This window comes from Pezoporus flaviventris, unplaced genomic scaffold (genome assembly GCF_033815535.1).
Source record: "Pezoporus flaviventris isolate CSIRO_AGI_PZ_B2104156 unplaced genomic scaffold, CSIRO_AGI_Pfla_v1 ptg000002l, whole genome shotgun sequence".
Lineage (NCBI taxonomy): Eukaryota > Metazoa > Chordata > Aves > Psittaciformes > Psittacidae > Pezoporus > Pezoporus flaviventris.
The window spans coordinates 69805462-69832823 of record NW_026892550.1 but is presented as its reverse complement, the minus strand read 5'-3'; the positions used below and the strand labels follow the sequence as shown (position 1 = coordinate 69832823).

Here is a 27362-nt window from a genome sequence, read left to right as displayed (position 1 = left end):
CCCCTTGATCACGAGCCCATCTGTATGTTACATCTCTGCCTTGATGGCATGAGGTGTCTTAGCAACAGCTAAAAACACCGGTGTGTTACCGCATTATTCTCAGACTAAAGTCAAAAACACAGCACTGCACCAGCTAGTAAGAAGGATGAAAATGACTGCTACTGCTGAACCCAGCACACCATACTGATGAAGAGTCTCATTTGTCGGTTTTATGTGCGTGGTCTGGCTGTTGGGTGCCACTGGGATCCTGGCAAAGTGATCTGGGAGAAGCGGGAAGGAAAATATCCATGTCTGTGTGGTCTTAATAGTAATCAATCAGTGCACTGCGTGATATGCCTGCACTTTCTTGCTTCAGCAGGCGGCTTTAACCTCATTTAGGTCAGTGTGAATGTATCCTGGAGGGGTCATTTCCCAGATTTTCCCCCTCTGAAAGCTGGAAGATTTTGTCTTAGGGGGGATTTTTAACCTGAGAAGCAGTGAGACTAAACTGGATTGATTTAAGTGCTCTGGGACAGAGCAAAACAGAAAATAGTGCAAGGCATCGCTGCAGAGTTGATTACTTCTTGTGTAAGAGCCACTGCTTGGGGTTCATCTCCTTCTCCCCTCTGCATTAAACAGCTCTGAGCCCTGATGTTTTTTCGGCACTGGACCAGCTCGACCTTGGTGGGGTTCCAGCAGTGAAGATGAGTGGCATTGGTTGGTGTTGGCTGTGGTTGGAGAGAGAAACGCCCCCAAATGGACCCCAGTAACGTCCCCCCAGGTACAAAGGGCATGTGCCAGCCACTCTGTGGCTCTCAACAAGGTCCCGGCCTGGCCTCTCACGCAGGAATGACTCTTCCTGGTCAATCCTATGAAACATGCCTAATGATTGCATTTGATCCTGCCTACCCCTGCCTGTGTCTGGCAGCATCAGACCTGCAGCAGAACAGACCCTCAATGCAGGGAACGTGTAGCACAGGCAAGCCTGCTCCTCCACTCCTGGGGTTATCCCAGCTTTACTACGTTATTTTTCATGAGGATTCAAGAATTAACTGGGGAAATGAACTGGTGGCACCTTGTAAGCGGCGAGGAGAATCAGACAGGCCAACCCAATATGGGTGATAAGCAACTTCTACCTTATTTGTGACGCAGTTCACACATATATAGGAGTGGTATTCAGCCACTCCTTCTTGGCGCAACAGTATTGGTTAGCCCCCCCACAGCTTCCTCCACATTGTCCTCCCAGGTCCGGTCTCCGACCACCTGTGGGGGCCACCCCCTGCCTTGCTTGCACAGTCCTCCAGAACTCTATGGTCCTGCTCTTAGAGTCATTCTGCAACAATTCCCCCCTTTTTCTTTGTGCAAGCAAGGCATTATGGGTTATTCTGTTCACCTGTTTTATCACACAACTATAAACAAGTCTAATAGCTACGATGATTAACCTAATCATGATACATAAGTGCAATACTTTTAAACAGCAGTGTCTGACTCAACCTGTAATGCCCCGTGAAGACAACCATCTAGTTATTCTTAGGATATTGCTCATTTACTATTGCTGGGTAAGCTGAGCCAGGGTTCTCAGCTGTGCGTGCATCGAATTAACATAATCAGAGAGACTCATACAAGACATTCCATCAGACTCTTCACATCCATGTCCCTGTTCCAACAACAAAAGGTTCTGCAGTGTTGCATGTCTTACAGAGTCAACATTAAAACAAATCGGGAATTGCCTTCGATGTAGAATTGTCTGCTTAGCAACTCAGCAACCCAGTCTGCTTAGTTGAGCTGAAGCACTTACAGTGATTTGGCATATTATGATTGGATACATGTTTTGAAGACCCTTAGTGACTAACATATAATTGCTTAAACACAGCTGTGAGAACTCAACCTTGAAAGCTTGCCAACAGTCCACAGTTCTCATTAACTTGGTGAATTCCAGCCTCTTATCTTGCTTGCTTAAGCTTCTTCGGGCCTCCCATGGCCTTGCTGTATCTTTCAGGACTATTCAAAGTTTATGTACCACTTATGCATTCTCCTGTGAGAACACCGTCTCCACATCTTCCCCCTTTATGTTTTATATATGGTTTGGGTGGCTCTACTTGAGCAGGGGATCCGGGCTAGATTATATTTCCAACATACGCCAACCAGAGGCTGCCTGGGCCTGCCCCTTTTTTCTGCTGTATGGCTCTCTGATAACAGGCTGTATAGCTCTCTGATCCTTCACATCAAGGTCTGGCATGGCATGTGTCCCCACCGCTCCACGCCTGCTGGGTTGCAGCCAACAGCGGAGCTAAAGGTTCTTCTTGGTGGCAAACACAGAAGCCAACCCAGTCTTGCCCTTGATTGTGGTAGCAGGCATTTGGTCAGCCTCAGTCCTTGCACCTTGTTGTCAATGCACAGTTTCACCTGCTTCATCCAGTAACAAGTTGCTACTACAGCAAGGCACACACACATTTACATTAGCAGAGTAACTGTTACAGGGTGCAGCAGCATGTTGAAGATGCTGATGGCAGTGAGGGACTAGCCAAAGAAATTTCTTACCAGTGGAATTCTCCCCCCCTCTTAAATTTGTTCCATCACCTGCTTTATAACACTACCATTGTATTAAAATTTTTCTAGCTTTTGCCTTAGCATTTTCTAGCAGCTACTGCAAATTTCCATACTCTAACATCTCTTTTACAAGTGACAAATCTATACAGTACAAGGTGCAGTTTCTTATTAGCACCTAGCTAGTAAATACAGGTGGTTTTATACACAAAATCACAACCTCTAATAATAGCTATTTTACAAGCACACATATTCAGGATGTTACTTTTCAGTTGCCCCCAAGTGATGTTTTGCAGTTATTTGTTCTTTCTCTTCCTCTATCTCATTCTGCTTGGGGTAATCACGGTCAGCTCCTGTAGCTGAGGCATCAGGTTTATCCATTCGTCTGTCCAGCTCATGGCAAGGCTTGACAAACTTTGCAGGCAGTCACCATGGACCTGTAGGCAGGAGGACACCAATATACCCCCTCCCCCAGGTTATCAGTTCTTCAGTTCTTGAGAAGTAGACGGGTTAAACAGGTTAAGTGCAGCATCATTACTCTCTCTCCCTCCCCCCCTCTTTTTAAGTCCCTGCAAAAGCCATCATTACTCCCACTACAGTCCCACGTACAGAACGTGGCACAAGGACCCTGTGGAGACTAACAGCAAACCAGCTCCGAGAAGCATCACTGCAGTGCGAGGTGGCAGGCTCAACCTTAGCGGGCGTCCCCGCAGAGGCTCTGCCTCCCCCACATCGTATGAGGCTTGGGCTTTTATACTGACCAAAATGCACACTCATTCCGACACAGGTGGCCAGCCTGTGCTGGAAGAAGTGGCCAGCAGTATCTACAGAGGTCTCCAAGGGTTGATAGAAACCTGGACATACTTATATTTACCAACTTCTAGTACATGAGTATCACAGAGAAACTGTATGGGCTCCCCCTGTCAGTTGCAAGAAAAAATCATAACATATATAGCTTGAGTATAAGAGGATTGTAACGCATACGTGGTCACTGTTTGTCAGGCCTCCTTAACTATTTTGAGATCAAGAGCTTCCCACTCTTTAGCCCCCTGCTGTGTAGTAAACACAGGATATGCAAAGATGCCCATTGCAGAAAATTCCCCGGTAATGTTCACCTCTTTGATTATCCATTGTTACAACTGAGCGTCTCCAGGGCCAGTAAGTCTGAGCAGACCCACCCGGGAGACGAAGAGTCAGGGTCTGGAAGCAGAGGATATAAATCTGGCTCGGATTCAGGGGATTCGGGGGCTGATCCTGCGCCGAACTCGGGGTCTCCGTTGCTCGCAGCTGTGTCTTTCTTATCAGATGTATCTCGTTCGGTATGTAGCCATCTGCAGACCTGGCTCCTCCGTGACTGAGTTAAAAATTTTTTCACTCTAGGGCATAGTGGGTTGGAGAGGCTCGCGGTTCCTTTAAATCTCCCGCTCGCGCATGATCCCTATTTTCTACTGCGTGCTTCAAAGTGGCGCCGCAATCGATCCGGCGCCGAGGCACCGCCCTCTTTCTTTCGGATTCCTCGGCATTTATCATACGTATACCTTCTAATATACTTTCTCTGTCCTTTTCAAAGTCCCTACTTTCGGAACTGGGGTGGTGGGGGAGCAGGGGGTTGCACCTCCTCCGCGGCACCTTCTGATGGAAGGGGAGAAAAGGAAGGGGGTGGGGGTGGGGGGTGGGGGGAAACCCTGTGCTCCCGCGAGTTGGGGGGGGGAACGAGTTGTAATCTTCCCCCGGTTTCAACCGACCGGGGACGTCTGTTCCTAGTTTCTCCGTTGCTACCGCGGCAGTTTTCTTTTCTGCCTTGTATCTTTTTATACAGTTCATTACTTCCCTCCGTGGTTTACCGAGTTTCTTTGCCTTTTTATAATCATTAAGCACTGAGTCAAATAGTTCATCACCAAACTTTCGCCACTCACTCTCCTCAAATATTGTATTAGGATCTGCAAAAAAAATCCCTTAGCCTTCCCTAGCCGCTAGACCTGCTAGCTGCTTTAGAGTCTCAGGCTCAATTCCCCGCTTTATAAAAAGCACTGTAAAAAGTTCAGGGCTCAGTTCCCCGCTCTTATAAAAAGCACTGTAATAAGTCCAGGGCTACCTCTCGGTCCATTTTCATGGCCAGCCTTTTCCGGATCATCTTCTTCTGGGTCGTCCTGTAACCTCGGTCTCCGGATCGGCCTCCCGACGCAGCAGTGTCTGGTTCGCCCCAGCGGCGGATTCCTTTCGGTTAGTCCGAGCACCCGGGTCCGTCACGCCACCGCAGCAGCATTGCCCGCGCTTCCCGGCCACTGCCGCCGGCGCCGCTCACTCGCCGTTCCGGGTCCCCGTCGAGCGGGGCCGTGTATCCGGGTCCCCGTTAAACCGGGGCCCTGTATCCGGGTCCCCGTCGACCGGGGCCCTGTATCTGGGTCCCCGCTAGTCGGGGCCCTGTATCCCGGGTCCCCGCTAGTCGGGGCCCTGTATCTGGGTCCCCGTCGACCGGGGCCCTGTATCCGGGTCCCCGTCGACCGGGGCCCTGTATCCCGGGTCCCTGCTAGTCGGGGCCCTGTATTCCGGGTCCCCGCTAGTCGGAGCCCTGTAATCCGGGTCCCCAGCGACCAGGGCCCTGTAGTCTGCGTCCCTGTTCGGGCGCCATTTGTAAGCGGCGAGGAAAAGCAGACACGCTAACCCAATATGGGTGATAAGCAGCTTCTGCTTTATTTGTGACGCAGTTCACATATATATAGGAGTGGTATTCAGCCACTCCTTCTTGGCACAACAGTATTGGTTAGCCCCCCCACAGCTTCCTCCACATTCTCCTCCCAGGTCCGATCTCCGGCCACCTGTGGGGGCCACCCCCTGCCTTGCTTGCACAGTCCTCCAGAACTCTATGGTCCTGCTCTTAGAGTCATTCTGCAACAGCACCTAAAGACTAGATTTTATGGGGAGGAAAAAAAATATTAACGTAGGGACAGCATCTGCAACCAATGGGATTCACCTTCTTCTACCCCATAAATATTAATTTTGGCATTTTGAGCCTGTGTCGTGGAGCCAACATCATGGAGCCCCTTGAGAGGCAGGAGGGAAGTCTGCACTGGAGATGTGTCATGGTTTCAACCCAGCCGGCAGCTAAGGACCACGGGGCCACTTGCTCACCCCTGTTCTGTTCCCCTGGGTCAGCTGTCCTGTCTCTGCTTCCTCCTGGCTTCCCCTCCTCCCTGGCAGAGCATGAGACTCAGAAAGTCCTTGGTCAGACTAAACATTACTTAGCAACAACTAAAAACATCGGTGTTATCAGCGTCGTTCCGAGGCTAAAGTCAAAAACACAGCACTGCACCAGCTACTAAGAAGGAGAAAAATGACGGCTACTGCTGGACCCAGGACAGTAAGGAAACATTTTTCCTTGCTACCTGCAAGTGTAAACTCAACATCCCCAAGCTTTCATACACATAGCCCTTTACAAAATCTTAACTACTTCCATTGCCAGATAACATGCCCACCATTTTGGAGTCTGTCCTGGACTTCTGGGTGGCCCACTGCATGCTGCCTGGTGCTCTTCAGATACAGCCCAGCAAGGGTTCCCAGTCCCTCTCCCCCTCCTGTCTCCAGACCAGAGAGCACTGTCCCTTCCCTTTGCTGCAGCAGCAAGGGAGCACTGGAAAAAGAAGCGGGCAAGACTACTGGGAAAACGGTGACAAGCTATTCCGCTGTCGGGAAGGAGCAGTGCTCTCAAACAGCTGTGTGTGCAAGGCACTGCAGCAGGTCTGCATGTGCCTCCCTTGGGTGCTGTCCCCAAGCAATGGGGTGGTGCTGGCCACCTCCAGCCAGTGGCCCAGTGTCAAGGAGGAAGCCTCGGCCACGGGGCAGCAGTTCCAAAGGTGATGACCCGCAGAGAATGTCACTGTCAGCTCATTGTGATGTGTGCGGAGAGCTGACAGGGAAGCAAAGACCTACTGAGGAGGCCACTGCCAGTGACTGTGGCCACCCTGTGGGCAGAGGGACAGTTGCCCCACATGCAGGCACCTCACATGGCGCACTGGGGTCATATTTCTTCTCCCAGCTGGGCACAGCAGATGATCCTGAGGTACCCCGGACACCACAGGGTGCAGATGGCGTCTTCTTCCTGGGAGAGGAAACGTTGCAGCTCAGAGCTGGACAAAGCAGCAGCTTTTCTCCCCAGCCTTGTTTCTAGCGACTACCTCGGGACCAGCTTTCAGGCAGTCCACGGAGTGCTGCTCTTTGCAGATATTTCAGGTAGGGTGCGCAGGGAGGAGCAACTGTGACATCGAGGAACGTGAGCCATTCTGGCACACACCAGGCCCTTTGGAGCCCTGCCCCTGCTGCTGATAGTGAGTGGCCATAATGAATGCTGAGGTCTTCTGCTGGGATTCCCAAAAAGGATGGGCTATCATGGGTGGTTAAGCACTGCTGCAACCCACACTGTGTTGGGGCATGGGAAGGTGCCGGGCTGGGCACCCCGGCTGGCCAGTGTGGAACTGGCTGCCAGGTCCTTTGGTCCCCAGGGCATTCATTTCCTGATTTCTGGGTGTCTCTGTTGCAGATTTCACCTCTTTGACAGAGCACTGTATCTGGAAGGGTGGTTCACAGAGAGGCACTGATGAGTTGGCGGAAGACCTCAATCACTACCTGTGTGACGTTTTGGAGGGTAAGAGCCATGCTGCAGGACTGCCTGGCGGCAGGCCATAGGGCTGCTCATGGAATGGGGAGGCTGGTATCCTGGGCAACCTAGTCCTGCTTCCTTGGAAGGGCTGGGACTTTCTGTGGCCTGGAGGAACAGTGAGAACAGCCAGGCTCTCCTGGCAAGTCAGGACAAGTGCAGGTCCTTTCTGCTCCCCACTGTGGCCAAGGAGGCACCCACTTTCTCAGCAGCCACCTCTGTGCTTCTGATGGGAACACCCAGCTCCATGGTGCCTGGGGGCCCAGAGCAGGCTGAGAGCACCAAGCAAGTGCCAGCGCACAAGTGACCTGGACATGCTGGCACTGGCGTTGTGTGGGAAAGACAGGGAGAGACAGAGACCCTTCCAAGCCCATTTTCTCAGGGGATGTCTTGACCCTTCTGAGCTGATTATGAGCACATTCTGGACACCCCTTTGGCAGCATTTGTAAAGAAAAGCAGAAGAGGCCTCGAAGAGGATGAAGGGTCTAGAGCATCTCTCCTACAAGGAAAGGCTGGGGGAACTGGGCCTGTTTAGCCTAGGGAAGAGAAGGCTTCAGGGGATCTTACAGTAATGTGTCTAAAACTTCAAGGGAGGGAGCAGATTAGACAGAGCTAGGCTCTTTCCAGTGGTGCTCATTGTCAGGACCAGAGGCCATGCCATGGGCACGCACTGAAGCACAGCAGTTTCCCTCTGTAAGTTGGGAAACACTTTTTGGCTGTGAGGGGTGACTGACTGATTGCCAGGGAGCTTGAGAAATCTTCCTCTTTTGGCTCTTCCAAAGCCATCTAGCCAGCGTCCTGGGCAGCTGGCTCTGCCCCGCTTGAGAGCAGGGTTGGACCAGATGGACCCCAGAGGTTCCTTCCAGCCTCCACCATTCTGAAAATTAGGTGGCAGCTTGAGGCCATGCCTCTGTGCCTTCTGTGCAGGTACCAGGGCTGCAGCCCCTGGGAGCCTGGGAGGCAGGCCAGGGTGGTGCTTTTCCTAAGCTGTGCCGGATAGTGCACCATCGCCTGGGTGCTCCGCTCTGAGCACGGGGGCTTCCTTTGTGGATTATGGAAGAAGGTGTCCACATGACTCTTCCTTTCCTTCCCTCTGTCTCCAGACATGCTGACTCTTGGAGGTGACATCTTGAAGTTTGCTGGTACGTACTTAGGATGATGATGCCCATGGGTATTAATCTGCAGCACGGGACTGCTGTGGCAGCTCTGCTGTCCTCCTTCAGAGGCTCTGTGCAGCACCTTGAGCCATCTTCCTGGCCACTCTCATACGCCTTTGCAGCGCCCTTTCTCAGGCTTCTCTTCCCACCCTGGGCCTGCAGTTTGGCTTCGGCAAGGGTGGTGGCTCCCCTCCCTCTGCCTCAGCTTGCAGGGCTCTGTGCTGGGGGTGAGGGCAGAGGCAGCACTGAGAGGAGGAGACCTACTAGAAGGTGAAGCCGAAGGCATTTATTGGAGTGCTGGTGAGGGACGGGGGGACGGGGGAATGGAGGGACGGGCTGGTGACAGCACAGCTCAGGCTGCCAGGCTGCAAGAGGAGGAGGAGTCCCAGCGAGTCCAGAGGTCCTCCAGAGGCCTATGGCCTCCCACAAGTCCATCTTTTTCAGCACGTCATCTGGTTTCTGCTGTCCCTGCCATGGAGCGTAGGTCAGGGAGAGTCAGGTCTCAGCAGAGCCTTGACGTTCCCTTGCTTTCCCCAGGGGATGCTGTGCTGCTGCTGTGGAGAGCAAGACCCAGTGAGATGGCCAAGACCATCAGCCTTGTGGTGCACTGTAGCTGGCAGATCCAGAAGAAGTACCGGAGGCATGACATGCTCGTGGGTCAGAAATTCCGACTTAAGATAGGTACAAGTGCTGTGCCAGGTGCAGATCTGTGGCACTCTCCTGTGCTTCACACTGGCAGGGAATGCGGGGATCCCCGCCTGGGGCTAGCGCCAAAGGAAAGCATCTCCTGCAAGCATTCAAGGGGCCACCTGTAGTTGGACACCAGACCACTGGGTTTGTGTGCGTTCACAGTTAGAATTAAACCTGGCAAGGGATCTGAAAGATAACAGGAAGAGCTTCTATAGGTATGTAGCAAATAAAAAGACAGACTAGGGCAACATGGGCCCTCTCCAGAAGCTATCAGGAGAACTGGCTACCCTGGATTTGGAGAAGGCTGAGGTTCTTAATGACTTCTTTGCCTCAGCCGTCACTGGCAAATGCTCTGAGCACACCACCCAAGTCCTGGAAGGCAGATGCAGGGACTGTGAGAATGAAGACCTTCGGCCCACTGTAGGAGGGGATCTGGTTCAAGATCATCCTAAGAACCTGAATGTGCACAAACCCATGGGAACTGATGCAGTCCGTCTGCGGTTCCTGAAGGAGCTGGTGAATGAAGTTGCAACTGTCCATCATATTTGAAAAATCATGGCAGTCATGTCAAGTTCCTGACGACTGGAAAAAGGGAAATATAACCCCCATTTTCAAGAAGGGGAAAATGGATGACCCAGGGAACTACAGACCAGTCAGTCTCACCTCTGTGCCTGGCAAAATCTTGGAGCAGATTCTCCTGGAAGGCATGCTAAGGCACATGAAAAACAACAAGGTGCTTGGTGACAGCCAGCATGGCTTCACTAAGGGGAAATCCTGCCTGACCAATTTGGCGGCCTTTTGGGTGACATGGTCTAGTGCGAGATGGCAGTGGGGTTGGATCTAGGTGATCTTAAGGTCCTTTCCAGCCCTCACTGTTCTATGGTTTTATGATTCTGTGAAGCTCAAAGGAAGAGCAGGTGTCAGGTTGAATACTGGGGTCTTTGAGCATCTGCTGTCGGCCAGATGCCTGCAGGAGGAACTTATCCCTTCATTTTTCAGGTGGAGGCAGCTTTGCATCCTTTTCCGTGTTGGATTCTCCCCTGCCTTTCACAAAGAGCAAAGGAGAGCTGCATTGCTTAAGGCTGTGAGAAGGGTTTTGCAGGCTGCAGTTTTTCTTGAGCAGACAGCTACAACCCGCCTGCATGTAAAGGGGGTGGGCGGTGATCAGGGGCTTGGTTTGCTGGGTTTCTGGGGCAGGTTAAGACAGCCAGCACTCTCAACACAGTGTCACTGTCCACTTGGTTTGTCTATTTCTTAACACCCATTTAAGGGTCCTGTGTCAGTAGCCCCTCGAGAAGGATGGAGGATGCCCTCCCCCTCCATAATGACCATCTCCCCACTGGGGTTCAGATTGGCTTCTGAACAGCTGAAATGCTGGAGGCTGTAGAGCTCTGCTTCTCCCTCTCTCTCTCCCAGGGATCTCTGCAGGGAATATGCACCACCTGAGGTTTGGAGACGAGAGGCAGCAGTACTTCTGTGTCATTGGCAAGGCCCTGGAGGATGTCTGTGAGGCCGAAAAGCTTGCGGAAGCAGGTGAAATTGTCCTCTCAGCCTCCTGCTGGGAGCTATGTGAGAAGCACAGGCTCAGAACCAGCCATATTGCGGGCAAAACAGCTGTGAAGGTAGGTGGATGGGACAGCATCTAGAGCCATTCTGAGGACCTGGACCTGAAGGAGGGAGGCCTCAGAAAGCTGAAGAGCTGAATGTGGAGAGAGTTGTAGCTCTGAAAGGGGAGAGCAGCTGATGCTCTTGTCCTTTTATGTTAGGAGTAACTCTGGGCTGGGCTTGCTTGGTTTGAGGGGTCAGGAGGCACTGGAAGAGTTTTGGCCCCACCAGCAGTGTCCTCCGTGGGTCACGGAGCTGTTGACAGCTGGGGGATGCTTGGAAGACGTCTGCTCAGCTCCAGGGTTTCTGAGGAAGCACTGCTGTCCTGTCCAGCCAGATAGGCTTCTTCTCCCCTTTTCTGGACAGTGACAGTGGAGGGCAGGATCTGTCCCCTGGGACTCCTGGAGAAGCCAGTGTCAAGTGCTTTCCTTCTGTGTACCTTCAGGTTACGGGCATGAACCAGATGTCTCTGTCGGAATGCCAAAATGTTTTAGACAAGCTTCCACAGAAGGAGAAGTGCTGCTTCACGGAAAACGAATGTGAGTGCCAGATTCACCTTGTTTTGGTTTTGCTTGGAAACGTGGGGCCTGGCTGCTGCAGGGGTCAGGGATGAACTACCGCTCCCCTCTTCCCCTCTCAGTTAGCAGTCATGCTTTTGGCCCTCTTGTGCATCAGCTGGGGCAGTTGCTGCTGCTGCCATCTCCTTCCAGGGGACAGCTCTGCCCTAAGCACCTGCAGGTGGCAACACAAGCAAACGCAGGAGTCTCTCCCCTGTTGCCAGTGCTAGCCCCTGCTTTCCAACAGCTCGTAGTCCCATCTTCCCACAGCAACCATGTGTGTTTCCTCTCCGCAGATGCTGTCAGGCCTGCTCTTTTCTTGAACCCTGATACTGATGTGGGAGACATACTTAGTTACATCCCAAAAGCTGTTCTCAGGAAGGTACGCCTGGGCCGTTGCTGCTGGGGCTGCTTTTTTTGCAGGGCAGAAGAAGTGGTGCATTCAGAGAGGGAGTTTCCATGAGAGCAAGCCAAACAAAGAAAATGCATCCCGAGATGACAATGTGGGCAAATTGGGCCAAGGGGCACAGGTGCTGCACCACTGGATGAGTTGTCCTCAGAGAGATGGGTGGTGGGGCAGACATTTGCATCTCTTGTCTTTTCTGTGGGTATGGCTCTTCATGTTCTGTGGACGTGATGGCAGGATAGAGGGGAGAATCCACTGAAGCCCCATGAGCATCGCTCAGTGTCACCACTCATGTCCGTAACTGTCCCAAGATGGGGTGTTACCGGAGCGCCCTTCTCGCCTTTGTCATTTGTGTTCTGATTTGGTATCTGACTGCTGCAAGCTGGGCAGCCTGCCGACCATTTAAACCGAGAGGAGGATCTTCTCTTCCCCTACTAGTACCTGCTATTGCCAGGACACCAGCTCTCCCTTTGTACCTGGCGTGGGCAGCCCCTGGGAGAGCAGGCTTGTGAAGCCGTCATGCTCTTGTCTTCCAGCTTGAAGACAGAGTGCCGCAGGACTTCCTCTGTGAGCTACGGCCAGTCACCATCCTCTTCCTCCACCTGAATTTTGATACAAAGGACATAGTATCTTTCCGCAGTGTCCTCAGTGAAGTCAGCAGCCTGATGCAGGAAATCGTCTGTCCTCACAAGGGTGAAGTGAACAAAGTCTTCCTGTTTGACAAAGTGAGTGTGAGGTGGAATCATCTCCCCCCAACCCAAGAGGGTGGATACTGAGCAAGAGGGGAAGGTTCCTTCTTAGGCATTGTGGCAAGATGTGCTGCATCTGTCCTTGGCAGGGCTGTACATTCCTTTGTGTGTTCGGACTCCCTGGAGTAAAGCTGGCCCATGAGAGCATTCATGCCTTGCAGAGTGCTTTTCAGATCTTCAACTCGTGCTCCAAGATCATTGCAAAAACAGGGTGAGTGTCTGGTGGGGCTGAGGGAGCGCATGCTGCCTGGGCCAGCGTAAAGCAGAGGAAGAAAGAGTGTTGCGTCTAGCTTACCCTCCCCTGTCCTCCCTTCCTTGGCAGGAAGGAAACAGTGCCCTGAGAGGTGGCAGGCAACCCCTGGGCTTATCCCTGGGCAGCCAGGCAGAGTGTCTCCAAGCACACCCTGCTAGCCACCATGCTGGAATGAGCCCTAGTGAAGGCGAGAGGCTCCTTGGTGCCAGAAGCAGCACCTTCTGGGTGACTGGCCTGTGAACAGTGATGGGGCCTAGACACCTGATCTTACATTGCTGTCATCACAGGCAGTGACGCTGTGGCACCTTCTTCCCTCCCTCTTTTCCCACTGGTCACAGGTCACAGCTCAGGGAAGGGGGTCTCAGGAGAAGTGCCCAAAAGTTCCTGCCTGTGCTCTAAGCCCTGTTCCTTGTCCTTGCCGCCTGGGTCCTTTACAGCCCTGAGCTCTCTGTACCCCGAACCCCAGGCTGGCAGGGCAGGATGGCCAGTGGCCCAGGCTAGTGCTGAGGGGAGATGCGGGAAGAGATGAAGCTGGGTGGGCAGGACTGCACCTGGAGCGCTTCTGAAGCCGTGTTGTTTCCCTGTGTGCCAGGACAGTGTCTGTGTCTGTTACCAGTGGGATGGCGTTCTGTGGCCTCATTGGCCACCCTCTGAGGCACGAGTACACAGGTACAAGCACGTGTGTGCGGTGTGGGAAACTGGCGTGAGCTGTTGGGAAGAGGAAGACAGGCTGGGGAGAGTGCCTGTCCAACAACCAGCCAGGAATGGCCCAGGCAGCACCAGTCCTGGGCTGGGGTGGGACACTGGGCTCCACAGCTGGTTGTTCCCCTGGGATCTGCTTAACCCACTGTGGGGCTGCGGGTGTCGGATGTAGGGCAGCCGTTGGTCTGGAAGGGCACTGTGGAGCTGGTGGCACAGGTACATCACTGTGTGCTCTTTCTTCATCTCTCTGGCAGTCATTGGCCAGAAGGTGAACTTGGCAGCCCGGATGATGATGAGCTACTCTGGGCTGGTGACCTGTGATACCACAACCTGTGCCAGCTCTGGGCTGCCCTCTTGCTACTTCAAGGAGCTGCCGGAGAGAAAGATGAAAGGCTTCAAACATCCTGTCACTGTCTATCAATATGTGGGGATCACCACCAACAGGTGAGTGTCCTCTTGAGAAGTCTGGATGAGGGGATGGTGGCATCAAGGGTCCAGCTTGGCCAGCATAGAGGAGTTCTGCAGAGAGAGCAGAAGCCGCTCTCCATTCACTGTGGATGAGACGGTCAGAAGCCCTGGTGTAGGAGGCTTTTTACCTCTCTTCCCTGCTGTTTCCTCTTGCTGGGAGAGTGGGAGTGAAACCACAGGAATGGGGAAGGTTTTGTTTTGGTAGACACAACCTGGCTTTCAGGCTCTGTCCAAATGGCTTTCAAACTGTGCTTTCCGTGCTGTGCTCGCTCTACCACATGCCCTGGTAATGCTGACCCAAGAAGGTTTTGTCCTAGCTGCTCTTGAGTGGGAAGCTTTGGGCCAGTCTGGTTCCCATGGATAAAGGTGGACCCTCAGGACATTCTTCATCATGTCTTCCTCCTCAAACCTGGGCTCTTCCTCTGGGCCAGGATTTGACCTTCTTTTTGGATGATGGTTTGAATGTTAGTCTCTGAAAATACAGGAAGACTTAAGCCAGAGGTGCCAGGTGCTTGGAATCCCAGCCCATTGGGTCCTTGTTTCCAAGACTCTCGGTTTTTCCTAGCCAACGCAGTAAAGATATCTGCTAACCAGCAGCTCACTCTTGCTTCTTTCACATGTCTCTGGGTCTGGCCTCTGTTGACGGACTCTCAATATATTCTCTTGTCCTGGTGTGGCTGTTGGGTTTCTTAATGCTTAAAGCTCTCTCAGCATGCCAGCTTGAACTTTGGTGGGGGGGAGCATGCAGGGGATAACATGCTGCTCGAAAGAAAAACAGGTACCCTGAGGAGCACATCCAGCCCCTCCATGCCAGGCTGCTTCTTGATGTCCCTTGGCTTCTAACCAGCTAACTGACTTGTACTTTCTTTTTCCCCTGCTCCTAGCATATTTGGCATGGCTCTTGCCATGAAGATGCCAGAGAACGCCTCCTTGCTGGGTATGTGGAGAATGCCTTGCTCTTCTGAACCCCAGTTTCTTCCCCTCAGTAACATGTATTGGGAACGGAAAAGGTTTTGCTGGGGATAATGTTGCCTGCAGAGGCCCTGAGGAAGTGCTGGCTCTCTCAGTGCCTACTTAGTTGATATCTTTGGGGTGGGAAGCAGGGTGAGGCGCTCGGTGATCCCAGGCAGGCTCCAGACCTGATAGGAAGGTTTGTTTCAAGCTGCTCACACCCTGGGGGCTAAACCAGTCCCACATCCTTGGGATCAGGAAAGAGATTTCCTTCTGCTAGACTGATGGGGAGTTTTGGTGGTTGGTTCTCCCCCTTGTACTCCTCAGAGGTGCTTTCTTGGCAGCATCTGCTTGTAAACATGGAAAAGTCAAGCATCATGGACGCCTTTAATCACTCAGTGTCTTGCTGGATGTTTTGGGCCCTGTCATGGGTTAACCCCGGTAGGGAACTCAGCCCCACACGGCTGCTCACTCCCCACAGTGGGATGGGGAAGAGAATTGGAAGGGTAAAAGTGAGCCCACTGGATACGGACAGCTTAATAGGTAAAGCAGCTGCTGTGCATCCATGACAGGCAAAATCAGGCATTCTTTCACTGCCTCCTGGTGGCAGGCAGGTGTCCAGCCATTCCCAGGAAAGCAGAGCTTCAACATGTGTATCAAGGACTTGGGAAGACAAACACAGGAACTCGTAATGTGCCCCCTTCCTCCTCCTTTTCCCCAGCTTTTCTTGCGAAGCACTCATCATATGCAATGAAATAAGCCAGCTGGGGTCTGCTGTTGCAGCTGTGCCCCATCCCAACTTCTTGTGCACCCCCAGCCTGCTTTTGCTGGCAGGGTGGCATGAGAAATAGAAAATGCCTTGATGCTGTGCAAGCCCTCTTCAGCAAGAACTAAAACACGGTTGTGTATCAACACTGATGTGCTCTGTGGCCAGTCGTACAGCCAGGAGAAGATGTTCTAAGTCTGTTTGGGACACAGCTGCCTGAAGCAACTCAGATCATCCCTTCCAGCCTTGTACTGGATCCCTGAGGGGGGATTTGCATGGGGCTGTCTGAATCTCTGTGGGACAGGGCATCCGCTACCACTCTGAGGAAGGCAGAGGTGCAAAAGCTGGGACAAGAGGGTTGGAAGGCAGCAGGGGTATCGTAGGCTGCCAGATGTGGTAGTGGGAGGGAAGCTGTGGTGGAGGGTACCAGCCAAAGGGACGGCTCTTTGCTTTCTAGCATGCCCCAGCAGCTCATTTTCTTGTTTGTCTTCACAGGTCGGAAGAAGGAGATTGACCTCTTTGTCAACTGCTTGGAAGCCTCTAACCGTTTTGGACAAAGACACATACTGGCATTTGAGGGCGCAAGGGGCGCTGGGAAGAGCCAATTACTTAATCACCTGTCCCAGTTAGGCCAGTCTGCTGGCTGCAGGTACAGGGTTTTGTCCTGTAGTTTTGGGACACTGCTTCTTTCCATCCCTGAGAGCCATGGAACACTCCAGCCCCTTGGCCAGTGTGCCTTGGCCTTGGACTGAAGCCTCCTCAAAAAGCCTCATGGAGGCATTCCATAGTTATCTCCTGCGTGCTCTGCTCCTACCCCTGTCTCTTTGGGGTGTTGGAGGTGCTTCTTGACCTGTGGTGTTTCCTCCTTCACAAATAGAAGGAAAAAGCCCAAACTCGGTGCTTTGCATTGGATTCCAGATGCAACATATAGCAGGGTGGCCTGTCTCAGAAGCCCTGCTTGCCCCCTGACTGTTTCCCAGAAGGAATACTGGGCCAGAAAAGCCTCTCTGTGGCTGAGAGGCAGACTGCTAAGGTCTGGAGCCCAAAGGCAAACTCCACTTGCTCCATGATCACCTCTTAGCTCTGCAAGTCCCTCTGCAGTAGGGAGGTAGGGAGACATGGACCAGCGCTGCAGAAACCAGAAGGGGTCTGGACCTAGCTCTCCCAGTGGCTTGGCAGCAACTGCCTCTCTGTGCCCTTTCTCTTACAAGGAGTGAAACTCCCGGTACCACTTTGAAGTGGGAGGCTGAAGAGTTCCCCCTAAAGGCAACTCCAGCTCTTTTGTCTTAGAAGACTTGGGCCGTTGGGGATCTCAGTGCCTTTTGCTTTTGCATGGCAGGGTATTTGGCATGGAACTGCTAGAGGTCAACGTGAGGCAGTCCTTCTCTGCCATGCGTATTCTGATGGCCAGGGTGATGGGCCTCCATGAGTGTGAATCGTGCAGTGCCAGGGAGCACGTGCTACGGACAAATCTCAACGGGATAATCGAAGAGAGCAACTACTGCCTCCTCAATGACATCTTCCTTGTCAAGGTGAGAGCGAGAGGCCTCTCTGACCCTGGAGAAGGCTTTCTCCTGAGCCCTTCTGGTTCTTCAGCAGTCTTCTAAGGCTGCTGGAGTGCCTTAGCTCAGGGGGAGGGATTGCAGGGGGTCACAGCACATGTTTCCCATTCCTGGCCCCGGGGGCTGCCTGTATGTGGTGACTTAATGTCCCGCGCTGCATCTGGCAGTGCCTGGTGCCTTGTTCGGCATTCTGGAAGCAGCACTGGAATGAGGCTGGGTCTGACCTTGTGCTGAGGTCATTGCTGTGTGAGTGGTCTGCTCCAGCCAGCCCAAGATCCCACAGTCAGAGAACCAGCTCTTCAGCCCACCGCCAAGATGCAGCTCTGCCTGAGCCTCTGCTTTAGGCTCTAGTTGAAGTCCCACTGTGGCCTCTTGCACCCGTGCTGGGGAGAGGGAAGGTGCTGAGGCAGAGCAGGGAGGGTTTGCTCTGCCATCTTGCTTGGTGGGTAGGTGTAGCGAGCCCTGGAGACATGTTTCTCCCTGACTTTGCTTTTCTGTCTAGTTTCCCATTTCAGACAAGGTTCGCCAAATGCATGAAATGCAAAGGAAAGAGGAATTGCATTCAACCTGGGCAAAAGTGCTAGAGAAGGTGAGCATTTCTCCTTTTCTCCTTCTGGGTCAGAGGAGGAAAACAACCCTGCTGGCTCTGGGCTCTGCGCCACAGCAGTGTGAGTGGGTGGGAGGACCTGGTCCTTGCCCTCTAGGGCCTGAGAAACCCCCCATGTTCTCTCCATAGCCCGACAAGCATACTAGTAACTTTCCTCCCTTAAAGCGTTCCCTGGAGGAGAGAGAATTCTGCGTTCCCTTGCCCAAGCTCCCTCCTTCTGCAGGGCAGGTGATGTTAAGCATGACCTGAAAATCTCAAAGAAATTAGGCATTGGGAAGCTTCCAAGCACGGAGTTGGTTGGGGTGAGACTTGAGAGCATCCTCTCAAGAGACAGAGGCAAAATCTCCTTCCCTGTAAGACACTTGAGAATCCACTGGATTCCCCTCAGAACAACTCTTTTTTTTCCAGACCATTGACAGAAATGCCATATTTGTCATCGACAATGCCCATTTCATTGACCCCGCCTCCTGGAGTATCATGGCACCTCTGCTCTGGAACATCTCTGTCTTCATGGTCATGAGCTTATGTCCCGGCTTTGCAAGAACCGAGAGCTTTCACAAAGCCACAGCAAACAACCTGATGTCCCATAAAATCATCTGCTTTCAACTAGAGAAGCTGAAACCTTCAGCTGTGGTGCAGAAGCTCTGCCAGGACCTTGGAGTGGTCAGCATCCCTAGGGCTTTAGTGAGGTAAGTTGGAGCAGGGGAGCTCCCTGGACACGAAGCATAGGAGCTGCCAACCCTTTGCTGTTTCACAAGGAGGAAGGGAGGAAGACCCCCAAGGCCAAGCATATCTGGGGTGTGAAAAGGGCTTGGTCTAAGTGGCCAGGCTGTGTGGCAGATTCCCTGGGGCAGAGGTCTGCCCTGCTGCCAGAGAGCACCTAAGCTCCTGAGGAGAGGAAAGGCAGGGCTTGCTGCTCTGTGCTTTGGGCACTGTCTGCAAGTCTTTCCCCAGGGACTTCAGCAAAGGCTGGAGGTTCAGGGGGGCCAAAAACCACATGCCAGCAGGAGGACCTCCCTTTCAGAAGTGAGGTGTAGCTGTGACAAAGATGCTGGCTCCCCAGCTATGCCTGAGTGGCTTGCTACCCACCTCAACTGTTTTTCCTTTTAGGGTGGCGAGTCACTGGAACATGTTGTCCAAAGATGTGGTGAATGCTCCACCCCTGGGAGGGTTCAAGGTCGGGTTGGACAGAGCCTTGGGCGACATGGTCTAGTGTGAGGTGTCCTTGCCCATGGGAGGGGGTTGGAACTAGATGATCCTAAGGTCCTTTCCAAACCAACCCATTCTATGATTCTACTTCTCTTGTGCTGATCACTGCTGGATCTGTTCCTGCCCAGGTTCCTTGTCCAAAGAAGCTTGGGGATCCCGTATTACTTGGAGGAGCTGGTGCACTTCCTTCGTTGCAACGACATGCTCTTGTTCCGCACCAAGAAGTGGGGTGAAAAAGCAGAGGACAGCTGGGAGAACCTGAACAGTAAGAACCTTTGCCACTGACTAATGAGTTGCTGTGTTGCATTCCCTACAGCACAAACTTGCCCCTTCATTGCCCCATGGATTAGGGGCAGAGTAAGATCTTGCAGCAGATCATGCAGAACTTGGCCTGGCAGAGGCACGGGCTTCTGTGTGCCTTGTTGTCAGGACAGCCAAAGCAGTGGCTCACAAGTTGTGGCTTGGAGGGGCCTCAGTTCTTGGGGCTAAACCTCAGGGGAAATGGTTCTGGACCACGTAGGTTGTGGTCGTGAGACGTTCTCATGAGCACAGAACTTATGTTGGCCAAATGCTAGCTTAACTGAGAACAAACTCCAGCTTGAGGTGAGGGCCAGGAGCGGGAAACTTCCAGTGAAAACTATTTTGCTCTGCTTAGAGAGCATGTTCAGCACCCGCAGGTCAGTGCACCTGTACTGTGTGGTGTGAAGGGGCCTTGGACTATTTCAGGTGAACTTGGAAACATTTTCAGGCTGCAGGTCACTTTGCAAATTGCCTCATTCCTTCTCTCTTGCTCCACCTAGCTTTTGCAGTCTTGGAGTCATCCCTCACAGCAAGCTCAAGGTCCAGAGCAGGGGCTGCGGCCATGATCTGCATTGTAAGGCCAGGCGTGAACCTGGACAGCACCATGCTGCCCAGTAACTTGAAAGGTGAGGGGCAGAGAGCCACTCTGCTGGCTCTTGGCTGTGCCGCAGGGGCTGGAGGGAGGCTGGGCATCACTGTGCTGCAGAGTCACCCTCTCAGCTTTGGGGCTGTCCTTGGAAAAGGTGGCTCTGCTCCAACCAGCAACAGTCCTGGCATTGTGGGCAACCATTTTTCCTTCCTGTGTGTGGAGCAGCTTGAGCCTGCTGGTTGCTTTCCAGCAGCAGGTAGAAGAGGAAAAGTTGTTGATGCAACACTAAAATGACTCCCTTTTCTCACAGAAGCAAATCTTCTACTGGGACAAAAATTTGACTTGCCTCTGACTCACCTTTGAACACAGCTTCTATCTTGCTACTTTCTTTTTGAGTTCCCCAGCTAACAGTGGTTTCATGGCATGTTGTGGTGGTTTAAGCCCAGCCACGCATCTCACACTGTCACTCCCCCCCACCCCCCCACCCCCCCTCCCGGAGGGATGGGGAGGAGAATGGAAAGAATGTAACTCCAATGGGTTGAGATAAGAACAGTTCAGTAACTAAGGTATAACACAAACCACTACTGCTACCACCAATAATAATAATGATAAGGGAAATAACAAGGGAAGAGAATACAACCGCTCACCACCTGCCAACCGATACCCAGTCCGACCAAGCAGTGATCTAACCCTTCCTGGTAACTGCCCCCAGTTTACATCCTGGGCATGATGTGCTGTGGTATGGAATACCTCTTTGGCTAGTCTGGGTCAGCTGTCCTGTCTCTGCTTCCTCCTGGCTTCCCCTCCTCCCTGGCAGAGCATGAGACTCAGAAGATCCTTGGTCAGACTAAACATTACTTAGCAACAACTAAAAACATCGGTGTTACAAGCGTTGTTCCGAGGCTAAAGTCAAAAACACAGCAGTGCACCAGCTACTAAGAAGGAGAAAAATGACTGCTACTGCTGAACCCAAGACACACGTAATTAAAAAAAATAAACCACTTTCCTGTGGATTTTCATGGAAGTTCACCTGTAGCCAGGGGAACTGTCAATGACTGTTGAATGTCCCTCCTGTCTGTCAGTAGCCATTTGTATGAACCTTGAAGAAACATTCCTGCTCTTAAGTTGTTTTGCCCAAAGCAACCCAAGAAGAAAAGTCAAAGAAAAGAAGAGTAAGGTCTGGCTGAGTTGAGACAACCTTTCTCGGGAGCTCTGAGTTCACCTCTGAGGTGGTGAAAGTTGTCTGTTCCCTGCTTGCAGGGCTGGCAAAAACCTAGTCCAGGTTTGGCAGGGCACATTGTGGGACGCATGTACCTGCTGGATCCTGCCCTATCCCAGTGGGGGAGTGTGTCTGTTGAGTGTCTCACTTTTTCCCAGGCCCTGTGAACTGCAAATCCAGTAGGAGCGGAGCCATTGTGCAGACACCTGTCCTGGGCTGCAATTGCCCAGAAGTGGCCAGTGTAGGGCCAAAGCCTATCCTGTTCATGCGTCGAATCTTTGCAGTGCCTCCAGCCTCAGTGTGGGGAAGAGGTAGGACTGAGACGTGTGGCTTCTCCTTGACAGAGATTGTGCTGGCTCAGCTGGACGAGATCACCCCACTGGAGCAGACTGTTTTGAAGTTTGCAGCCATCATCGGGCCGGTGTTCACTACCCAGCTGCTGTCATACATTCTTCCGATTAGAATGAGGCACAAGATGACTACCTTGTTGGACAGTCTAGTGAGTGACAACATCCTCAAGTGGACGGAGAGCACTGAGGAGCCAGAAGACGTCCAAGATCCTAGCAAGGAGCCAGCCACCCCTCCGCAGGCAGAGATTGGTAAGTGGTAGCAGTGGGGTGGACAAGGAGCTCCCAGATGGGCTCCTAAGGGCGTGGCGTGATTCCCTTCCTGTGAGGGCTGGCATGGCTGTTGGGGATGGGTTTGTCAAAGCTGTTACAAGTCAGTCTGAAAGCACACTAGGTTTGCACTGGAGGGAAGTTCCCACCAGCTGTCCCAAATGCCTCTGCTCCCCTGAATCCAAGTGCTGCTCGTAGCGCAGGCATGGGACGAGTGGAATCCCTGACATCCTCTCCCAGCCACCTGCAGCATCCAGACAAAAGATGCCCTCCAGAATGGCCCAGGGTCTTCAGCAAGCTTTTATTGGGCTTTGATTACCCTGTGATGCAGGGTTCCTGCTCAGGAGGCTGGTGGCTGCCATGCCAAGAGCGGGGAGAAAGTGCTGGCTGGGGCTTGCTTTGGCTGGCAACAACATCCCCAGCTCCTGCCTGGACCAGTGCAGCTGAGAACTGCATCCCCAAGGCTGTGCTAGCATCAGCCCTTTCACCCCATGCTGCAGGGCTTGGCGTGCAGCAGCACTGTTGCTATTCAGGATGTGCACCGAGGCATGACTGGCTCCCCATCTGGCCACAGCTTGGGCTCATACAAAGGCCCTTTGCCTTGCAGGTGTGGAGACCTCCCCCCCAAGCAAGCAGAGTGTGGGGTGTCCATTTGGTGTGCTGATGTTCCATAAGCCGCTGCTGCGGGAGGCTGCCTACGAGCTGTGGGTCCAGAAACAGCGGGTCACCCTGCACTCCAAGTGTGCTGCCTTCCTGGAGCGGTATGCACACAAATGCCAGAGCTGCGGCCAAGGGGACTTTATTGTCTTCCACCGCTTCGCTGTCAGCAGCACCCAGGACAAAGGGAGCTGTAAGGACTTTGATGATGGGGATGACCCACACACCTGGAAGGCCTTGGTGCTGGCTGGAAAACAGCTGAAGAAGGAGAGGTTTTACATCTCTGCAGGTATGCTGTGCACCATGCTCTGTAATTTGGGCCCTCCGGGAGCCCAGGGATTGGTGCTGGGGGTCGAGTGGGAGTAGATCTGCTAGGAACGAGCCCAGCAGGAGTGGACACCCACTGCAGACTTTCCTCAGTGTGTTAGCACCTTGCAAGGATCCTTGCAGGCCTACTGGGAGAGGGAGAGCAACTCTTATCCCAGGATACATGTGGGAGGTGTCCCTGGTTTTCTTTCAAGGTATTACAGATACTCAGGAGGAGCAGGAGCAGCAGCAGCAGCAAGCTTTTGTGGAAGAGGATTTTGGGTGAGCAGACAAGGTTCTGATTCTTTTTGAAGCGAGTGAGTTCAGGGTGTGCAGAGGAGACAAAGAAAATGCTGGCTTTTGGCTGTCAGCTGTGACTCTAGCTTAGCGAAGAGCCTTTCCGTGGGGTGGGAGCTGAGAGGAGATGGCTGTGGAGATGAGTGAGTGCTTAAGGACGCCCACGGCTCAGTGTCAAAGAAGCCCTCGCTTTCCAGTTCCTGCAGAGTAGTACTGCAAAATCTACAGGGAAAAAGCCACCACAAGGGCTCAGGTGGTTTGCCTGTGGGAGGTGACAGAAAGCCTAGCTTCTTCCTTACTCCCTCCTCCCAAAGGACTTGTATGACTAGTACCTGTCTGTGGCTTCCTGCTCTGCTTTGCACAAAGGGCTTTTGATGTTGTCTCTGGGAAGGAAGACCACTCTAGATGATACCCTTGTATTCTTTGCTCTCTTCTTCCCCTGGGCACTGTCCTCTGGGTAGTGCGACTGACAGAGAGGACAACAATGCGCTCTCATGTGACTGCAAAGGCATCGTGGAGTCAGTGCTTGTGCCATTGGTTCACCACTACACAACACTGGGCAATGCTGCCAGAGCCTTTTACTATCTTCTGGAGACTGCAGCTGCCTACCTGCATGTCTCCAACTACTACATGGTGAGTCGCCCTGCTTGCAGTGTGTCCTGCCTGGCTCTGGGAAGGACAAGTTTGCGTTGCACTAGGACACGACTTTGTGGGTCCTTGGAAGGAAGATGTTGAGCTCTGAGCCTCACTTCTTCCTTTGGTTTGCCTCTTGTGTGGGAAGAGGCATTGGGTGCTGTGCCCTTAGCATGAGGGGCATTAGCAGGGAGGAGGCCTGAACGATCAGTGGTGCCTGTGCTCTGAGGCACACAGTCAAAAACATGACTGTTTGTGCAGGTATCACCAGGGGAAGAAACAGACCCTCTGAAGACAGATGCCAGAGGCAATGGGGGAGGACAAGGGTAGCCATGGGCTCTGCACTAATCTCACCTGCTCTCCGTGTGCTTTCACAAAGGCCCTCAGGAAGCTGAGCGAAGCAGATATCCTGAGGAACTCTCTAAAGAGTAAAGCGAATGTGATATCCCGCTTTGAAGATGCCACCTTCTTCAGCCTCAAAGGGGAGGTAAAGGCGCGGTCTGGAGGGATCTCCTGAGTGATGGAGCTGGATGCCTTCCCCAGATGCAGTGGACAGGAGAGCTCTGGCTTCTCTGGCCACTGGCAGATCCCTGCAGTCTCTTGGGCATCTAGTCCACATTGCGATGTTTCCCTTTTCCTGTGCAGGTCTGCTATGGTGTGGGACGCACAGAGCTGGCAAAGAAAATGATCAGAAAGGCTTTGAGCCTGCTTGGAAGGCCATTTCCCCGGAACCGCGCTGAAGACTTTGTCAGGTCGCAGGTTGAAAAATTGCAGTGTGCCGCTTATGTTGCCAGAAGAGCATCTTCCCTTCCACAGAAGGCCCAGTAAGAAACACGACCAAGAACCCGGGGGAGAAAGAGTTATTTCCTACCTGGTCACAGGCATATGGGCACAGACCTGACGAGGCTTGAGGCCACACAGAGCAATGTGAGGGTAGAACAGGGAACGATAAAGTTCCTCTCTCCCTCCCTCCCTCTGAGGCCCTTGGAACAAAGCATACCTTAGGGTATCAAAGCAGCTTGCAGCCAGGGATGTGTCTGCTGGCACGAGTTGTGGCAGTGGATTGGTGCTGGCTGGGAAGAGAGAGCTGTACTGAAAAGGGGTGGGGGGGCTGGAGGCAGGACCAGGGCATGGAGAAGGAGCAGTAAGAGGAGCTTGGCCCCCCTGGTGCTGTCAGGCCAACATCCTCTCTAGCGGCCAGCTTCCCACTGTGGTACTTGTTGTTTGCCCCTTTCCCTTCTGGCAGCTCCCCCTCCATCAGCTCTATTTCCTCCAAGGAAGTGTAACGGTCTTGTCTGGCACCCGTTTTGCCCCCTGGCCCTGTCTGACCCAGCTCATAGGCTCTAGCCTGTAGAGCTAAAGCCTCTGGGCCTAGCAGTTTCTCTTGCTTGGCAGGAAGAAGAAGCTCGCCTGGCTGCTGCGGCAGAGCCGCTGTCTTTCCTTACTGGAGCACCTCTTCAGGCTGGAGGGCACTTCTGCTGGATGGAGGCTGTCCTGCCTGGCAGCGCGCATGAGGGCCAGCACAGACAGGGCAGTGGACTTGTATCTGTCAGCAGCCTGCACGAGCTATGATGCTGGCTTGGAAATGATCATATAGTTCATTACCACCATCTATCTTACATTTGGAGAAAGACGGTACTCTCCAAATATTTGTAGTACCGTAAGAAGCAATACATACAAATTATTAAATATTCATGTGTCCCTTCGCATTCAGATTAAATCCTTTTATTGTTACAGGATCTGTAAATATCTCCCAGGACACAGAAGGGAAAGGACAGGAGAAGCAGGCAGTTACTTGGGAGTATTTGCTGGGCTTGGTTGGTTTTTGTTGCGTCCCTAATGAAGAGTCCATCCCCAGCATCCCTATAGCCCCCGTTCAGATACTGGAAGGCTGCTATGAGGTCTCCACGCAGCCTTCTCTTCTCCAGGCTGAACAGCCCCAACTTTCTCAGCCTGTCTTCATACGGGAGGTGCTCCAGTCCCCTGATCATCCTCGTGGCCCTCCTCTGGACTTGTTCCAACATTTCCATGTCCTTTTTATGTTGAGGACAATGGAACTGCACACAATACTCCAAGTGAGGTCTCATGAGAGCAGAGTAGAGGGGCAGGATCCCCTCCTTTGACCTGCTGGTCATGTTCCTTTTGAGCATTTGGTCAATGAGAAACTGAACCTGAGCCGGCTTCAGTGTGCGCTCACAGCCCAGAAAGCAAACCATATCCTGGGCTGCATCAAAAGGAGCAGGACAGAGAAGGGAAAGGACAGGAGAAGTAGGCATTTATTTGGGAGTATTTGCTGGGCTTGGTTGGTTTTTGTTGGGTTTTTGTTGTTTTTTTTTCATTTTACTTATTGTTTAAATTGATTTTAAAATTATCTACCTCTTTTCGCAAGGATTTTCCAGCCAAGTGCAGTCATTTTAAAAGAGCTTTTAAAATCCTGTTGCATTATAGAAGTCTATTATATAAAAGCATGTATTAGTTTTCACGTAATACTATGAATACTATCTTCAGCCCAGTGGTCTCATCTAAACAAATCCAGTGGCTCCCTGGATTAAATCCTTTGCAAGCATTCAATATCATCCAAGTCTTAACAAGTTAGAAGAGCCATGAGGTGGAAGTTCACACCTGGAGGCAGGGAAATGAGCAACTTCCAGTACTTTTTACCAGCAGTGGTAGTCACCTGATGGTAAAAAGGGTCCTCAGACTGACAGGTACAGCTTCACTGACATGTCCATCTGGTGTATACACTGTACATTTCCCATCCTCAGTCCAAGTGAAGTGTCTCACCTCACCCACGTGTTACTGGTACAGCCCAGATGCCCTACGGCCTTCCTTGGAACTTCTTGAACGTGTGCATTTGTTGATCTCCTTCGCTCCAGAGTCAGTGGAGCACTGCTAGTGCTGCCGCTGTGCGGCCTCTTGCAGGGCTGGGAGAGTCCTGGGGGCCGGGGCCTTCTCTTTGGGGTCAGCAGGACCCTGCGGAGGGCGGCTGCAGCGGGATCTGCCGGTTCCAGGGCACAGGGTGCACTGACCCCCCCTTGTGACGTCGCGTGTGGCGAGGCCAGCCTGGCTCATGCCTGGGGTCCTGCTGCGCACGCTGCGAGGTCTGCAGGGTCGAGCGAGGCTTCTCCTGTTGCTCTGGGTGCTCTGGGGCTGCTGTCAGCAGCACTCGCTGCCCATCCCAGAGCCATCACCAGTGTTTGCCTGGCCCTGCCCGGCTCAGGTAGACGCAGCGCATGACATGTGGAGAAACATTAAAAAAGCAGCAGAAAATCAAGGTGATGTAAACCTGCCCCAAAATCTGAATGCTACATATCCCGTCCGTCACGAGGCGAAGCGACGGGAAGGAAAATGGCGCTCCCGCGAGAACCGGGCGGAGGCAGCGGCGGCGGCTTTCCTCCGGCGAGGGGCTGCGCCTGGTGGCGGCGGGACAAGAAGCTGCAGAGCACGGGCGTGCCGCCTCCACCTCCGCGTTGCGGGAAGGAACAAGGATGTCAGAACTGGAAAGAGGATGTTGATAAGAAAGATCAGGTACACCTTTTGCCCGATGTCGTAAACGTAACCGCAAGGCAGACACAGAGGTGCTTGGCTAATTGCTTGGAAGCGTATAAATGTCGTGTAATCCTTGTAATAAGCAATCCAGCTTGTACTCTACCTCTGGGTCCGTGCCTTCCATCCTCACAGTCAGGAGCACAGGCAAGCTGTTTGGTGCATTTAGACTGCTGCGAGGGGCCAGCTCCACCGCCTTGAGCACTGAACCTCGCCTGGAGCCCCAGCCACTTGCGGCTTTCCGCCCCGCTGCGGATGGGCTGGGGTGCGAGGGCCATGAGACTCCAACCGAGCACTTGGCTGGCCCCAGCAGCACCTGTACAAGTTACCGGCTGA

General features: G+C 52.8%; 1 protein-coding gene across 1 annotated transcript; it reads left to right on the top strand.

The window, feature by feature from the left end:
* Positions 1-5994: 5994 nt before the first annotated feature.
* LOC133274851 (adenylate cyclase type 10-like) lies at positions 5995-25077 on the top strand. The gene is made up of 26 exons (XM_061464348.1): positions 5995-6380; positions 6563-6756; positions 7064-7168; positions 8284-8322; positions 8875-9018; positions 10444-10649; positions 11078-11171; positions 11486-11571; positions 12132-12320; positions 12434-12555; positions 13190-13266; positions 13554-13743; positions 14652-14704; positions 15980-16133; positions 16824-17016; positions 17549-17635; positions 18062-18342; positions 18991-19127; positions 19663-19788; positions 21315-21569; positions 22195-22533; positions 22766-22832; positions 23309-23480; positions 23860-23967; positions 24126-24304; positions 24876-25077. Exons 1-26 carry the CDS (start codon positions 5995-5997, stop codon positions 25075-25077), a joined length of 4185 nt encoding a protein of 1394 aa, XP_061320332.1.
* The last annotated feature ends 2285 nt before the right edge of the window (positions 25078-27362 follow it).